This window comes from Amia ocellicauda, chromosome 18 (assembly GCF_036373705.1).
Source record: "Amia ocellicauda isolate fAmiCal2 chromosome 18, fAmiCal2.hap1, whole genome shotgun sequence".
NCBI lineage: Eukaryota > Metazoa > Chordata > Actinopteri > Amiiformes > Amiidae > Amia > Amia ocellicauda.
The window spans coordinates 17,007,052-17,024,320 of record NC_089867.1 but is presented as its reverse complement, the minus strand read 5'-3'; the positions used below and the strand labels follow the sequence as shown (position 1 = coordinate 17,024,320).

At 46.4% G+C, this 17,269-nt stretch overlaps 1 protein-coding gene across 3 annotated transcripts in view; it reads left to right on the top strand.

Annotated features, from left to right (window-relative positions):
* The window catches only part of agrn (agrin), a 203,931-nt gene that overhangs the window by 121,655 nt on the left and 65,007 nt on the right, over nt 1-17,269 (top strand). For all 3 annotated transcript variants that reach the window (XM_066691166.1, XM_066691167.1, XM_066691168.1), the window contains 4 exons: nt 5,292-5,507; nt 12,596-12,820; nt 14,737-14,961; nt 15,864-16,070. In XM_066691166.1, coding sequence (XP_066547263.1) covers nt 5,292-5,507; nt 12,596-12,820; nt 14,737-14,961; nt 15,864-16,070 — 873 coding nt within the window. The remainder of the gene's footprint in view (nt 1-5,291; nt 5,508-12,595; nt 12,821-14,736; nt 14,962-15,863; nt 16,071-17,269) is intronic.

Below are 17,269 nucleotides of genomic sequence, written 5' to 3'. Positions count from 1 at the left end.
TCTGCAGCTTCTGACATCTGCTTTTTAAAATTGCATCCCTGTTGCGTCTCACCTTTGCGAGGAATGGCAGTGCTTTGCTTTCTTACGAGATGAGGCCGCGCAGTGCAGATTTCTCACAGTGGATAAGCCTCGCAGTTTCTCCTCCTATCCTTTATTTTATTATTTATTTTTATTTTTTGACAGGAGGCTGGGGACTATTTCACTGAGACTCCTGCAATAAATGATTTTACCCAGCCTAAGCCTGGGATCATGCATCACTCAGCTCAGTGGGTAGAAGAAGAAGTTGGAATTGATGGTGTCTTTTATATGTAGAGAAAAGAGGGGGGTAGTCTCTCTCTCTCTCTCTCTTCCTCTCCCTCCCTCCCTCTCTATCACTCTTTCCAGTAATTCCCCTGGTGGTGTAATGAGAAACTGGCTGTATTTATTTCTTCACTTGTCTGTGCGCTCACAAGAACTGCACAGCGAAAGTGTTTAAGTCACGGGACTCTGAACTACGGCTCGAGGTGGATCAGGCAAGCAGATTCCTTGGGATTGGAAAGGAATTGTGTCTTGGACATAATTTGTTGGTTACTTTTTATTTATTTTGTATTATTATTTCGAATACTTTCACACCCCAGCCGGCACATCCTGATTTTGCATGCTGAATTGCCAGTCAAGCTCACAGGTGGCTGCCTTTCCTGTTACTATATACTGCTATATATATACTATATATATTATTCACCCCTGGCCAGGGCTTTCATCTCTCCCTCTCTCCCTGTATTATGTAATTAAATAAGAAACGTGAAGCCCAATCGGATGGGGACACGCAACACTGGCAAACACACGTTGTTGAGGAGGTGTTGTGAGATTCCTCAACTGTTTCTGTCACAGCTGTGCCATACAATTGCCAGACTTTTGCCCTGCACATCTTTATTGGTGTACTTTTTTTTCTCAATTTAATTGAATTGGCTTTATTCTATGTTATTCCTCAAAACCCGTCTTGTTTAGGCTACCGGACAGAGAGTTGTAACCAGAGCAACCCAGGCAGCTGTCACAACAGACTGCTCGTCACACAGCACAAATCCTGACTGACATCTACATCTTCCTTCTCTCTCTCTCTCTCTCTCTCTCTCCGTCTCTGGACTGCGTTACTTTTCTTGAACGGCTCATTCTGTCAGGCCTGGAGCTGGAGGGGGGGGGGGTGGGTTATGCTTTGACGCTCCCCATCAGTGTATTAATCCTCGGCCAGCTCCTGTGCCCCTTTCTGTGGCACAAAAGGCCTGGCCCCCAGCGCCAGAGGATCTACATTAATCTGCAGAGAAGCCACCTGCATCCCCAAACACACAGGGACTCAGAGCGCACAGCCCCCAAGGCTACAGCAGGACCGTGACTCTCTCTGACTCAGACTTGGGTTCAAAAGTATGTGCAAAGCCTCTTCCGAGCTTTCTTTATGATTTCACCCTCTGTTCATCCAGGGGAGATGCGTCTAATCACAGCTCTACCAGTTGCCTGCCAGTCATCTGAAGCCAGACTTCCTCTGTTCATGAGCCTTTCAGTCCCGGTTTTTATTGAATTGGATCGGTAGAGGGTGTGATAAGAAGGTCTTGCCTTGCGGAATAAGAGGGGGTGGTGGGGGTGGGGACCTTTTTTTTTAAATGTTGGCATAGGCATTTTCGAATCCATGTTCGCTGGTTCCTTCCCTCTCGGCAGAGAAAATGGTGACTGCTGGTGTGTTTAAAACGGAATATATTAAAAAAATACGAATGAGCGTTTTGGTTTATCATTGTTACCAACTTCTGTAACCTGGCATAATCTCAGCAATAAGATTCAGAAATGGCACAGAGTTTTGCGCAAAGCACTGGGTTGTCACTGGATGGACGTGCCACGCCCCCCCCCGACTCACAGTGCGGGAGAGCGCAAGATGGAAGACTTCTGAGGATGTTAACCGAAGTGAAAATTAACATTACAAGGTGTAGCAACCTGTTTGACACTTTAAAAGACAACTGACGCAAGTGATAGAAGAATGGTCTTTGTCTGTCCCTTTCTGGACTGTGCCTCATTTGTTTGAACTTCCTTCCTGCCCCTCCCAGATGATCTGTCCATCGAAAAGAAGCCCACGTGCCCATCTGCTTCAGCGATGTCTCTCAGCAGCAGGGTTACAGGCCCCGGCCTCAATTTATTCTCTTTTTATTTATTTATTCTCTTTAATATAATAAGAATGTGCACTTCTGGCTTGCAGCCTAATTTTCTCATATCAATGTTCAACAGCTGTGTAGAGGGGAAAAACACACACACACACGAACACTTGGATTTCAAAATAGTCACCGCTCTGTGTATCATTTACATAGTGTCACTTTGTCCTAGTTAATGGTTTAGACACGATCCCTCAATTTAGCAAATCCTTTTCGTCATTGCCAATGCATGAGCCATTCACTTTCCTCAGAACAAAATGCTTTAGATCACTTTAAACCAGCCACAGCACAGATCTGATACTGAGCCTAAAGTAGCAAAGCTGTTTGGGAAACAGCTCGGTCCAGTGGTTGTCTCTCTTATGGAAAAGAAGCTTTGTTTATTCATGACGATGTCATTCGTTCTCATTTGATGCAGGACAGAGCCTTACTTTCTTTCCAAGAGCATCCACTCTCCGTTTTGCCTAGTTAGTCTAAGATTATAATCCTAAAATATGTCCGCCGCTCCTTGCAAAGGGATATTATTTTGACAGGAAGGGCTCTTGGGAGCTAGTTGCTGCCATTAATGTGTTGGCTGTCAAGTTCAATTTCAATGCTCAGGTGAACTTTTTTCAAGACACATTTGTAATGATAATTATGCCACGTGCCTGCGGGCCCTTCATCAGCACGGAGAGGACGGGTCCCACGTTTCAATATCAAGAAACGGAAACGTTGTGTTTAGCTTGCAAGTCATTGCTGTGACATACATTTGTTATTGGTTTTTTTTAATTATTGTTTCCAAGAAAAGTCAGAGAGAAAGAATTACTCTCTCAGGGTAATAACTTCTTAAATAAGTCTTAATTGTTTTTCTTAATCGGAAAATACTGTGTTTGTGTATGCATGTCATATATGTTTTAAAATAGAACTATAAATGAACAGATAACAAGAGCTTGCGTGCATATACAGAAAGCATTCATCACACATTGCCATCTTATCAGATGACCTGAAGCCTGTGTTCCTCACTCCATAATTAGCTCTCCTGTGACCGGCATGAGTCGAAGCGCCCGAGGGACCACCCCGGCTTAATATAGTGTGAGCGTGTGTTGTTGTTCTGCTTCTTTTTTTCCTGCTTTCTTTTTCTTTGGGCTTAATAACGCTGGGTAACAAACTGTGCCCCACCTTTGTAGAACTTCCTTTGACAATAAGCTTGTCTTCTTCAAAGGTGAAAAGCTCTGGATTGTACTGAACACTGGTTGAGCTGCACTCTTTTTAGCACAGCACTCACTTCAAAGCCGCGAATTTGTGTCTGAGCTGAGCTGGATGTCGGAGTCAGCGCCAGGCCGGCGGGCAGGGTGGAGCCTCCTCTCCAGGCGTGTGCTCGCCCTGTCAGAGATGCAGTTACAAGTGCCATCTCTATCATTCTTCAGCCCCTAAGCACACCTAAACTTTTATGTTATTGCTTTGAATAAAATATTTCAAATCTCTAGTTGAATCCTTTGGGCGGTATAGTACAGAAGCCTAGTCAGGGAAGGAGAACGGTCTGTTTCTGACTGTGGTTCATGTGGTTCTGTGGCTGCTGTATAAATTACGGCTATGCGGTTATGGAATAGCTCACCCAATTTGTGTCTGTTAGTGTTGTGAGTGTACAGTGACAGTACCGTGGCCGCTCCACTCTCCCCACGGGAGATCAAGATATCGACCCTGATGAGTGCTCCATCCAGATTGGGGATAAATGAAGTCCGTGAGATTCGTGTGCCCAATGTGTGCTGTTCTGGCATCACAAAATGATGCCAAAATCAGAGACGGTGCTACATGCCGACAGTGACTTTTTCCTTGGCACCCTTTCCACTTCGTTGCTGGTTGTTTGTTTAATCCCAGTGCTGTGATGTGTCTTGTAAGCACTGCGGGACACGGTGTCAGTGTCACCTTGTGTGTAAGTCAAGGAAGTCTGCTGGCCCTGAGCTGTCTGCGGATCACGCCAGGCTCGGCTGCGGCTGTTCTCTTTAACTTAATTGCAAACTGTGAGCAAAGCACCAAGATCGCGGCACCAACTGCTCTGAACACACCAGTGTGCCTCCCTGGCCTGGCGGGGGGAGAGGACTGAGCACTGAGGTGCTGGGCGGGGTGGGGCGGTAAACTCGGCTGCTAAATTACCAGCTCTGTCACTCACTTGCGGCAAGAAAAGCCCCCCCCAACACACACACCAACAATAAAAAATAAAACAATAAAAAGCTGCAAGAATAATCAAATGGAAGATGCACACATCCTACCAGGCTGTGCGAGGGAGTCAGTGAGTGCATAGCACAAGCAGATATATACTTACACACACGCGTGTATATCTATCTATCTATCTATCTATCTATCTGTGTATCCGTCTGTCTGTCTATCTATCTAGCTATCTATCCATCTCTATATCATCACCATTAGCCATCTAGTGCTGGATGAAGGTCTCCCCAAGATGGGGATTCCACTTGCATCTGTCTACAGCTTCTCTCAGCCTCTCTCTATCTATCTACATATATATACACTCACACAAACACATATCTGTATGTATCGCAATGTCACTCAGCAGGTGCTCTGGCATCTGCCTCAGATGAGCAGCAAACATCCAGGAAATTAACCAAGAGATGCAAACCAGCTGCTAGAGAATCAGAAACCCACCCGGCCGGCTCGCTGCACGCAGGCTGGAGACATAAAGAGTATAATTTCAGGATAAGTGTAAGGAAGACTGACGAGGGGTAGGGGGGAGGGGGGAGAGAGGATTTTTGAACTGGCATGACACAGCGGGTTTAACACCCCTGCCTCAGGGATTTAAAATTGAGCCCTGAAAGCTTCCATCAAGTGCCAACTGTACTGTGATTTACCCCATCCAGTAATCCAGGGAAGAGGACAATTAAGTACAATTTTAACTTTTCTGATGCAGTTCAGTGTGGTGGGCGGCATATGCGGTGAAATGTGAACCCTACACGGGAGGGTTTTGTTCATCATGGTCCAATATCTTAAAAAAAAAACAACTGATGAATATTAATTATTGATTTGTTTGATTATTTATTGATTGATTTTCTTTCTGCAGGGGTGGAGCCCGAGCACGTGTTAGCGAATTCATATACATTTTCTTGACGTATTGTTTCCGTGCTCCTGCAGCCTGTCGAGGGATGCTGTGTGGCTTCGGGGCGGTGTGTGAGAGGGACCCGGCGGACTCCTCTAAGGCGGAGTGTGTGTGCAGGAAGATCACCTGCCCGGCGGTGGTGGCGCCGGTGTGTGGCTCCGACTCCTCCACCTATTCCAACGAGTGCGAGCTGGAGAAGGCCCAGTGCAGCATGCAGAGGCGTCTCAAGGTGATGCGCAAGGGCCCCTGTGGTGAGTACAGCACAATTCAGGCAGGGCACACTTAATGTCTGCTCATTTTAATATGGCACATACACACACAAAAAGAAAAGCCACACACACACACACACACGCATACACACACACAGAATTGGACATCATATTGCCTCTCTGAAGTGCCAAGATCCACTCAAGAGGTTGTCGTCTTTTCTTTGGAGTGCTTCACATTAATAATCGCAGAGCGCGTTCAGATTTAATTGCGTTGGCACAGAAAACAGCATATCTTCTCATAAGCCACTCGCGTTGCAAACAAGGGCTGCAATTATGGGGTTTCAAAGGGGGGGTTGTCTTAATTACTGTGTTCAAAGTCAGAGGCTAAGATCTGTGTGGGGTGGGATGGTATTAAAAGACACCAGCGCCAGAATATGTGCCACCCGCCCACCGCGCAGCACTCCTCACTGTCACTCAGCCGGGAGAATCAGCACGCAATCGGTGTGTCACCCGACTGCAGAGAGTCACGAACAACACGCTGTCTGCTGTATTAGATTTTGGCCGTAGACTTCTTCATTAAGAGCTGAACACAATGCCCCCCCCACCAACCCCTTAATTGAAAAATATAAATTCAGGTTTTCCCTCCTGAAGAAACAGGCTTCATGGGGGTAAACCTGAATTTATATTTTTCAGTTAGATTATGTTGGGAGATTGAGGCAATGGCATAATAAACATCATTGCTTCAGCGAGCCGGCCTTCATTTATGGTGTAATTGTGAAAGCTTTTTATGACCACCAATCCGGAAGATTAGCGCAGAGAGGACGGGAGTCTGCGAGGCTTTCGCTGTGGCGGAGAGAAGCGGCGGGGCTGTGCCAGTGAGCAGGGGATCAGGGGAGATCACTCTCGCTCATAAAGTTGCCCTCCAAAGATAGAGAGAGTAAACAGTGTCTCCAGCCTGATAAAGTTCATCTCAAAACTCATTTGTGAGCTTCAATCTTGTGGAACGCTCGGCGAGTTGACATTCTGAAGGCTGCGCTTCATTCCGCTGGAATCGATGCCGCGTGGAGTCAGGATTGATCAGCGGTGAGGGGAGCGCTGCGGAGCCAGCTGATGAGACTGTTCATTTCTCCCGCAGCCGTTCACCTGGGGGGCCCCCACTGCTGCGCTGAGATGAAAAGCTTTAGGCCTCCCGTGCGGTGACACGGACAGATCACACACACCTATCGGAGCCAAGGTCTCTTGAGTTTTTGATTCCCCTCCTCCCCATCCTTCTGATAGTTTTAGAAAAGCAAACCAATTTACTGCAGCTGTTGCTTAAAATTGAGAAGGAATTTCCCTCTTGAGTTTGTGTTTTCTTGATCCCTTAAGGGCAGTGTAAAGCACAGTGGGGCTCTCATTGCCATTATATGTATATGAGGAGAAGAAATGGGAAAACATGCCTCTTGTTCTTTAGTGTTTCTGTTCTAGTGCTGTGCGTCCGCAGTCAAGCCTGGTGCGTGACTGGACGAGTGGCTGCCTCCTCCAGATGTGGTTGTTTTTCGCCATGACAGGCACTCCGGTAATTAAAGCTCTGTCAGTACATACCTGTCTTGTTCGATCTCCGCTGAGACTTCAGTGTGGCGCTGAGACGTAATCAGACCACAAATGAACAGCAGACAAGGAAAGGACTGTTTTGCACCTACGAGTGTGTGAGTTGGTTTACAAGTCTGTATGTGAACGTGAGTGTTTGTGAGCACGAGCACGTGTGCGTGAGCGATTTGTGCGATTCTGTGTGTCAGATTGTGTGTGTGTTCGTGGGATCTGTGTGATCCTGTGTGTGTTCCTGTGTGTGTCAGTGCCTTACATTGGAGTGCTAGTCTTCCAGCTCAATGTCCAGGAAGACAATGCAGCTGTCTCACCCCCCCCGACCGCCCCCGCCATCGGCCTGGTCTCAGACTGCACTGCCAGTGGCCGCAGCTTTGACACGAAGAGAGAGGGACGTGAATTGAAAAATAAATGGCCGGCTCTCGATTGTTTGCTTTGACAGGTCATTATTCAAGCGGCTCGGGGCTGCTGCGACACAGCGCTGCAGACCCCGCGCTCCCGCCACATGGTTACAATCAGCTGGTTAAATGAGTTTTTTGCCGTGTAGATGTGCTGGCGACACCGCTCACCTGTCTAGGTAACAATGGGCTCCTTCCGATGCGTTTCCCTCGAAGCCTGCGTCGCTTGCAGGGGATTGTAAGAAGAAGAAAGGAAACAAAGACAGACCGAAAGCAAAGGCACTTCTCTATGTGACACGGATGACCTCTGCGTTTTGTTGCGTTTGTGTGCATGGGGGTCGGGGTTCACATTCAATGTTCTGTTAATATTCTAAACCAGTTCAGATGTGTGTGCTAGCCCAATCACCCTCCTGACTTTTGGGTGAATTGGGTTTGAACAATGCTGATTGCTATTTAACAGTTTCAAGGTGGAGGAAAGAGGAAAAAAAAAAAAACTGGCACATTTTGCAGCAGGTCCTGTATTTTACTTGGCCTGCAGTGATTTATTTAATTTTTCCCCCCATACCTACTCGCTCCCTCCTGCACCGTTTGCTGGGTTTTTTGAAAGGCAGGGGAGGAAGTAGTGGGGCTCCTCCAAAAGACAGCAATGATGCCACGCGGTGCTAAAGCAGGGCCATCGAGAGTTAATGCAGCTCTTGGTAAAATGGGAGCAATTAAAATGTGCTGTTTGGCTTATAAATAGACCAAGTTTTTCTCTCTGTAGGATTGTGGAGCTAGTACCATTTACAAGTAAATAAATAACTACATAATAGGTGTGTGTGTGTGTGTGTGATTTACCTTGCTCACAGATGTATACAATGCATTGAGCTGCTTCCATTTCAAAACCTGCGAAATCTTACAACTCTAAGGTAAGGCTTTCGCTTGAAAAATTATAATGTTTTGAATCCTATCTGCTTCCTCATTCACATGCTCATCCTTTCTCCCGAGAAGTGATACTTGTTAAACAAATCCTGTCTGCCTTTACCTCGCAAGGGCCAGGCATCTTGCTCAGGAGAGATAAGCAGAGATTAGTGTAAGGCCTCCCTCATTTAAAAACAGACATTTGCTGGCTCAGGCTAATATGAGCTCCACTTTACAACTTTCTCTTCCTCTCCCTCCCTCCCTCTCTCACTCCCCCCCTTCATTATTTATTTATTTATTTATTCATTTCTTTGCATAATGCGTTTTTTTGATTTCCCCTTTGACAAAGGCACACACACACATACACACCACAAAATAACAATACAGACAAAGATCGCGTGGGAGGGCCGCTGTTCCATATGTAAACAGAAATATGTTCTATTGTTCGGCTTGCATCTGCTGTAAACTGCCAGGACCCGACACTGTTTGCACAGAGAGGATGGTACGAGGAATGAAACAGACATGATTAAAATGCACCGACGTTCTCTGCATTGGGAAACACTTTAACCCAGCGCCGCTTCTTCTGTCCAGCTACTGTTAAGACAACAGGAGTTGTGAATGGACTTAATTGAAAGCCACCAGGACAGCCTGGGCTAATTGTGATATTTCGCACCGCATTGTGTTGCCAGCATTGTTGGAATTTTATAGTGAAGGAATCTGTGCTTTTACCAACATAATGCCAGCAGCTGTTGGACTTTATGAGCTGTGTTGTGTATGAGCCAAAGCCCAGCTGCTGGACACTGCCCTCGCCACGTTCTGCATTCGCAAAGACAACTGACACACCGTTGAATCAGTATTACGCACCTCCCGAAACCTGAAATTAATCAAATGACTGTGTAACCCCAGATTCGTTTCCATCCTCGCCCCCTCTCTCTGTGCGGCCTCCTTTCCCTGCCCCCTCCCGAACACAGCACTGTGTGTCAGTCAGAGCCCGCAAGGCAGAGGGATGCAGGTTAATGAGCTATAGCCTATATAGGGACTACCCAGCAGGCAACAGCTGCGGATGTGAGCCAGGCAATATAGGGTCTGCTGGCCCCACACCCCAACCCCAATCAAAAATCCCCTCCGCCCTCCCACTAGTTCTCACTGTGGACAAGAGGACGCCACGGTAATGCGCTTTGTTCTGGAGTATCTTTTATCAGGTGCAAAAGCAAAATTGCTCCAAAACCGAGAGGCTGAAGGTTGAAGACAGACATTAAAAACACAATTTCAGACCTGGCGACCTTCTCTTTAAGACAGCAGCAGTGATAATTGAGAAATTATAGTGAGTGAGAGAGAAATGGAGAGAGAGAGTAACAGAAAGAAAGAGAAAGAGAGATACTATACAACTTTATATGCTTCCTTCCATCTCCAGTGCCGCTGCTTTCTTCCAGTTTTAATATTTATTCATTCATTTATTCCATTTTCTATCTGTCTATCTATCTATCGGCCCTAGCTGTGTGTTGTGTAGAATGAGTTTGCTTATCGAACCCAGTGAAATATTGAATTTGTGTCTGGTTGCGCAGTATATTACTGACGGAGCGAGTAAGCGAGAGCGAGAGAGCGAGAGAATGAGACAGGTGGCAGAGGACGCGTCTGATAAATTTTCAAAGTTTAAATTAACTTATTATTTTCTTCTTTAAGTTTTTGCACTTCTTTCTGGAGTTGATCAGAGCTCGTCAGATCCTCTCTCTCCCTCCTTCCCTCCCTCCCTCCCTCCCTCCCTCCCTCTCTCTCTCTTTGAGCGCAGAGCAAGACATCCACCCCCTGATGAGAGCTTATTCATATTTGCGAGTTGCAGTTCTGCAAGCGTGATAATAAGGATAAATCGACATGAAAGGTTCTAGTCGAGAGGCTTTCAGGTTTCAGATGGTGGTGGCTGTGGGGGTCGAGAGTGGGGGTGGAGGGGGGTGGAGGGGGGGTGGGCTGTTGGCAGGGATTGGGGGGGCAGTAGCTTGGTTTGGTTGGGGCTATGCATACTTCCTTAGACTCCCAAATCCAGATTTTACGTTTGATAATTCCAGACAGTTTTAATCCAGTCTGAGCTGAAAGCTCAACCTGGTCCTGCTGATCATGTTATCATCTCTACCAGCCTACCAGTGGGGGGGGAAGCCCAGCACCAGGGCTGGTTTTGGTTTTGATAACCAAGGATCTGTGCTTGATAGCAGAGTTAATCAGGATTTTATTTTATTTGTTGATTTATGTATATATTTGTTAATTTATTCATGTATTTATTTTGGTTGTTCATCTATTTATGTACTCTAGCAAATCTCTCTTGTGCCACTGGTATGATGTCTGCCCTGTGTACAATGGGACTAATCTGCCCCTCTACAACGTGCCGAGGTCAAGGCATGGCCCCTTGCCACCTTCTCCCTTGCTTTACCATTTAGTCAAATTGCCCTGTTTGTTCAAATTTTTGTTGTTGTTTGTTATTTTTTTATTGGGACCCATTTTTCAAATATGGCAGGTTTTTTTGTGCCAGTCAGGAGCCGTGACACAGTTTGGCTCTGCAGTGCGTTCAGAAGCAGGGCTGACAGCCGCCTGGCCTTTGAACTTTTGGGCCTCTCTTCTGCATTCAATACGTTTTATTTATAGATTTATTTTACATAAATAAATAAATCAAAGGATCCCCCCCTTATTCCTAGAGGAGAAGAGATGAATACAAAAAGGAAAGAAACATAAAATCAAGTGACAATAGAAAAACCAAAAGCCCATCGAAGAAAAAGACTCTGAAATGAGATGCTTGGATATGGGTTTTTTGTGGTTCTTTTTGTGCGGTCCCATGAATGGCCCAGAGCTGTCAATATCCGTTTCCCCAAAGCCCATAGACAGTCTTGCACAAACTCTCAGCACGGTAGCCTGGGTGGTGTGGCATCACTACCTGCTCTCATTAGGGCGGTGCCAGTGGGCTGCGGTATTCATCTGAACAAGACAAGATTGATACCGCCCCCAGCGAGCACTCTGTTGTGGTCCCCGGTGTACAACTGAGGATACCAATTAAAGTTGCATTGAGCATATCTGTCAACCTGCAGTATTTCTTGGCTATATTAAGTATTAATAAATCTAGCGTAAAACATAAAGCATTTATCGAAGAGGGTTTAGGCGAGAGGAGGGTTTCTTTTTTATTTTATAATTAAGGTTAACTTCATTTATTTATTTATTTATTTTACTCTCTTCTGTTTCTCACCCTAATCGTGATGTCATACCTCCCGCCACTGCAGTTGGATCACCAGGACTCCCTGCACAATCCCCTCTGACTTTCATTTCACACCAGTAGCCTGATTAAGAGATGAAGCATACATCTTAAATAAAAAATACAAAAAAGTTTCTTTTAACCAGATCTCACAGGGGAGTTTTCCCTGTACTTGATAAACCAGTCACATTCTTACTAGAACTTTGCTCATACATCTGCAGCTGAAGTACAGCTGATCTGTGCTAACACTGTGCAGAGAAGTAGGCACTAAATGGGCCGTCCTCTTAGTATTCAAATCCAGTCTCTCTCTTGGCTTTCGCAAACTTGCTGCCATAGAAAAATACAGGACCGTAATTTAATGGTTGGAAAGCAGAGCTAATTCTGTTTACCATTAGAAGGTAAATAGAGCCTTTTTAGCACCATTTGCTAGTACGATGCCTTCCCGCAATACTAAAAAAAGCTATAGCTTAGCACATCTAATTTCACGCTGCCTATAAATCCCCTTACACGCACACTTCTGTTACCCTTCTGAGCACTCCTCGCATCATTGACCTTATGCCTCCCGTGCTCCGGGTAAGGGTTTAGCAAGGCCAGTTCGCCTGCAGGAGAGATTGCAATGTGTGAATTGCATCACTGCTGGAAATCGCTTCTGGTTCTGAGCAGGGTAGAGAGAAAGGCATGTGCAGGGTGGTACGGGCACTAGCCATCCACGTGTGGAATGAAGAAAGTGCCCAAACGAGCGGAATGTACCAAGAGACTTACTCTCACTACTTGCTCTTTTGCTCTCAGAAGAATGATCATCATTGGCCTGCCTTGTCTCTCATTCTTTACTCCATTGGTCGCACACACACTCGCCATTGACGCTGGGTCTGTAGCACCCCTCCCTTCTTCCTTCTCAGTACTCTGCTTCACATAACCGATCGGGCTGTCCCGGGGGTCACAGCGGACTCCCGCAGCACACCCGGCCTGCAGAAGGGGAGTGGCCCTTTGTGCTGACGCTCTCCGTCTCTCCTCAGCCTTGAAGGACCCCTGCAGTGAGGTGGACTGCAGCTACGGCAGCACCTGCATCCAGTCGTCCGATGGCCAGTCTGCCAAGTGCATGTGCCCCCTGTCCTGCGAGCAGCAGCCCGAGCACCTGGTGTGCGGCAGCGACGGCAAGGACTACGACAACGAGTGCGTGCTGAACAAACACGCCTGCGACCTGCAGAGGAACATCAGGAAGCAGCACGATGGCTCCTGCGGTGAGCTGTCCGGTCCGCCTCCCCCCCATTGTTCCTCTCGTCCCGTCCAGTTGTCGTGTCCCTGTCTGTGTCATTTCATTTTCTCTTCTTGTTCTTCCCCCTTCCCGTTCTTGCTGTTAGTGTTTTTTCTTCATGTTCTCTTGCTTCCTGGCCCTGCTGTTCTGGTTTGTCTCTTTCTCCTTCCTGCACTCATTATCACTGATTTTCTTTTTTCTCTTTCCTTTGGTTCTATTTCTTCTTCTTGTCATTCTTCCTGGAAGTATTCTTCCCGATCCTTCTTTTCCTTGTTCCTCCTGTCCTCACTGCTGATCCTTCTTTTGTCTCCATGGTTGGCAGTGCTGCTCTCCTTAATTTCCGTGTTGCTGTTGTCGCCAGTGTTTATTTCTTGGACGGTCCTTTCTTTGTTCTGTTTTCCCCCCAGATTCCCACTTGTCCTTCTTGTTATTGCCTTTCTTACAGGCCATCTTTTCCTCCTTCCTTGTTTCTGCCAGCTTCTTTGTTCGTGTTCTCCTTTTGCACTTCTTGCTATTCCCGTTCAACTTGTATTTTTTCCCCGTTCTTTTTCCTCGTGCTGTCTGTTGTTCATCATAGCAAGGTAATTTTTGGTAGTCTTTGTTGCCACCTGTGTTCTTTTGTATCATGTTGTAAGCTGCTGTATGTATCTTTTTCTCTTGTTCCTTTGTTCCTCTGTACAGTTCTTCCTACTAGTTAAATTAGTTCTCTTTTTTATTTTTTATTATTTATTTTTTATTCTCGTGGGCTGTTCATCGGCCTGTTTTATCCCGGAGCTAGACTGCGGCTGTATCCGGGCTCCATTTTTCATTAACTATCCCCATTTTCTTCTGAAAAAGAACAAAAAAAAAAGTATTGAAATCCAACTATAGACAAAGACATAAACACTGTAGACACCTGAGAAAGTGATGAGGCGGGCATGGCAATCTGTAGATTAATGCTCTCTCTTCCTGGGGATGTATGTAATATATTGAACTAAAGGTAATGAAAATGTCACGTGCTGAATTCTCCGGAGCAACCCTAAATTCAGGAAAAATTGGCCAAACATATTAAATCTTCCTGAAAGATGTGGCCACATTTTCACACGCGGCCCACTCATCTTACTCAGAAAGAGCTGAAATTGGCATTGAGCACTGACACGGCATTGTCATTTTTTGTATTTGTTTTAATGAGAGAAATCCTGTAAATACTTTATTTTTTATTCTTTTATTTAACGAGAATAGCGCTTCTTCTAAACGATTGTTGGAATTGTGCAGTAGCCCATTAGCCGTGTCACTGCTGGTATTGTAATGTACTCTGTTCTGTTGTGCCGTTCCTGGCTGTTCATCCGTGATTTAGGCTGTTACGCTAATATGCCTTGGACCTGGCAAGAACACTGCAGCCATGCACACTGCTCTGTGGAAAGATTAAAGCGAAGCTGTGGACTCATTTATGTTGGCGTTTTTTCATTCTTTGTTTTAATCCAAATACTTGGAAGCCGTTCTCGTTTTTCGGTTTTGTTTTATACCCTGTGGGTAGCAAATGACTGACGCACAGCTTGGCAGGGCTGTATTGCGGAGTGATGGCAAGCAAACTCTTTGTCTCCACGCTGCCCCTCTATAAACATCATGGTAATTATATTACAATTATGGATTAGCTTGCCTCTGCGTTGGCCCAGGGCGTGTGTGTGACGGTGTGGGACGGGCCCATGTCTGAGCAGATTTCTGATTTCCTCTGTGAAACCATTGTTTTCACGTGTCTTCACACCAACACACACCTCATTTTCAAAGGCCACAGTAATTTATAAGATCTGTGTTTATCCAGCCGACTGTTTCAGTGACACAGACCCCAAGAATTTTGACCTTGCAGTGACACTGTCTCCTCTTTTCTCTCTGCTCTTCTCCCCCTCTCTCTTTCCTCTCCAGACCCCTGCAAAGACAGCCAGAACAACCTGAACGTGGGGTGTCGGGTGGAGCCGCGCACTCGCCGCCCGCAGACCTTCTCCCCGCCTGAGTCCTGCCCCCCGGGGGGCCAGCCACTGTGCGCCAATGACGGCCTTTCCTACGACAACGAGTGTAAGATGCTCAAGTCCGCCCTGCAGAAGGGCACCGAGCTGCGCAAGATCCATGATGGCCGCTGCAAGAAGAACGGTGAGGCGGGAGGAACCCGGTCGATTCATGTGAACCTTTAAGCCGTTTCTGCTCCATTAAATAACAAATAAGTCAGTGAGGCCTATGCAATATCTGCAGAAAATCCTACAGAATCCATTGCGATATCTTCTGACTGTGCATCAACTTAATAACCCAGATTGCTCTTTGGCAGCCCGAAGATTTGAGCGAAAAAAGAAAAGAAAATCAGCAGCAGCGATTTGCAAACGAATGGATTTCCATATCATTTGGAGTTTTGTGACGTGATCAACGTATTTTCTCGGTAGCAGTGAGTTCCCAATCTCAGATCGGATCATAGCCTGAGACCCCGAGTGCTGCAACACTACCGTCTTCATGTCTTTGGCTTAGCTTGAGCCCTGAGAGATTGCAAATTGACGTATATAATGAGCTGTTTCAGATTCTTTACAAAACTAATACTGCATGCTTGGTTGGAAACCTGCTGGCCACCATAATACTCTTTCTGCCTGAATGTTCACTCCATCCTGTATGATTATTTTTTTAATCAATGCCTGTGGTACAGCCACAGTTGGTACTGTTTGCATCTTCATGGGGCAAGCTCCAACAAGCTCATTTGAAGGGGAAAATAAAATGTGCAAACATTCCCAGAATGCTCTATCAATGCATGCAGCAAAATGACAACTGGGGAGGAACGAAACGCAATGTGAAATGTGGTCACATGGAGCAGGGCAGAGCACAGGGAATAGGGCTGTGCTGAAGTGTATTGGGTTTTTTAAACAGGGAGAAAATTGTGATTTGGGGTTGAAATTTCAACAGCAGGTTTAGCCAAAAACTTGATGGACACATCAGTGTTAATATTAGCGTCTAATTAGATATTGTCTGTCTTTCTTTTCCCTTTTTTGCACTGTTGCTCACCTCGCCATCAGAGGAGTGCAAAGACGAGTGCAAGTTCAATGCCATCTGTTACCTGGACAGACAAGGCCCGCGCTGTTCCTGTGAGCCCATCCAGTGCGACGGTACCTACAAGCCCCTCTGCGGCAAAGACGGGAAGACGTACGGCAACGACTGTGAGCGGCGCAAGGCGGAGTGCATAGCCAAAGCTCACATCCCCATCAAACAGCAGGGGCCGTGTGGTAAGTGCAGGGGCCAGGAGGGGCGAGTGATCCGGGACCTCCAGTGCCAGGCCTCACAGAGGCTCCACTGTTCCACAGTTTTGTTTCTTGTCTTCCCCCTGCTGTGTCTTCATTTGGAGCCTCCTCCTGTCTATGTGTTTTCTGTGAAAAGCCATTGTCTTATGGCTAATGCAATGCAAGGTATTGCAAAAAATGATTGTTTTTATTTTTTTATTTTGTGGGAAGGGGTGGGGGTGGGGTCTCCAGACTTTTCAAATCGCTGACATTGAATTGCATTGCCATCGTCGCCACGCCTCATGTTTCACTCATGACTCTCACACATACGGTAGTGCCAGTGCTCATCCCCTGCGAAGTCATGCACAGGTCTGTGTCCCCTTTATTTATCTGTCTGTGTGTTTCTCTTGCTGTAAATGTTTGTTTCCTGCGTGTATTGCAGTGGGTCACGCTGTCCGTCTTGTCTGTAGCGTCTGCTGGACACATCACTCTTTGTGATCGGGGAGAGTTCGTCCTTTGACCTTTCCCGCGAAGACTCAAACCTCCCGGAGGTCATGTCACGCTGACCTGGAAGACAAAAGGGGGTGTGGCGGGGGGCAGGGTAGGGAGGGTGGTGAGTGGTCCAGAGAGTGTCATACTTTTTGCCTTGAGTAGTAAAAGAAATCAAAACAAACAAACCGGAGATACAAATGCTTCATAATGATCACTGATGCTGCCCGTTATTTTAACGAACTCAATTACAATGTGCATAATCAGTACCACCCTTAATCTGTCAGTGTGTCAGACAGGTTGCGTGCTACTTTCATGGAAATTGGTTGAATCCTGAAGTGGTTTTTTCCCCCAAGCTGCCTGTCTATTCTGTCTCCTGCGTTTCTCTGCAGCCCTTTATTGGGGACCAAAGCGCCAGTAAGGTTGGAGAGCTCTTCTTCCTTTGAGTGCTGTGCTTGTCTGTTCTGTGGATACTGTGTCCCCCAACCTTCCCCCACCCCCAAAACCCTCCCTTTGCAAAAGCCGTGAGACCCGATCCTGCATGGCAAGATAAAAACAAAAATATGCATGTGGAAATCCTGTTCCACCTCACTCTTTTTTTATGCACTTTGCAACTCCATGTCTTCTGGGACCAAGTGTTGGGTTCTTCCTGGTGCCTTATCTGAGCTGAGAAATGCAGACAAAAGAAATGGGACAGTGAGGGTCAAGGGAATTTA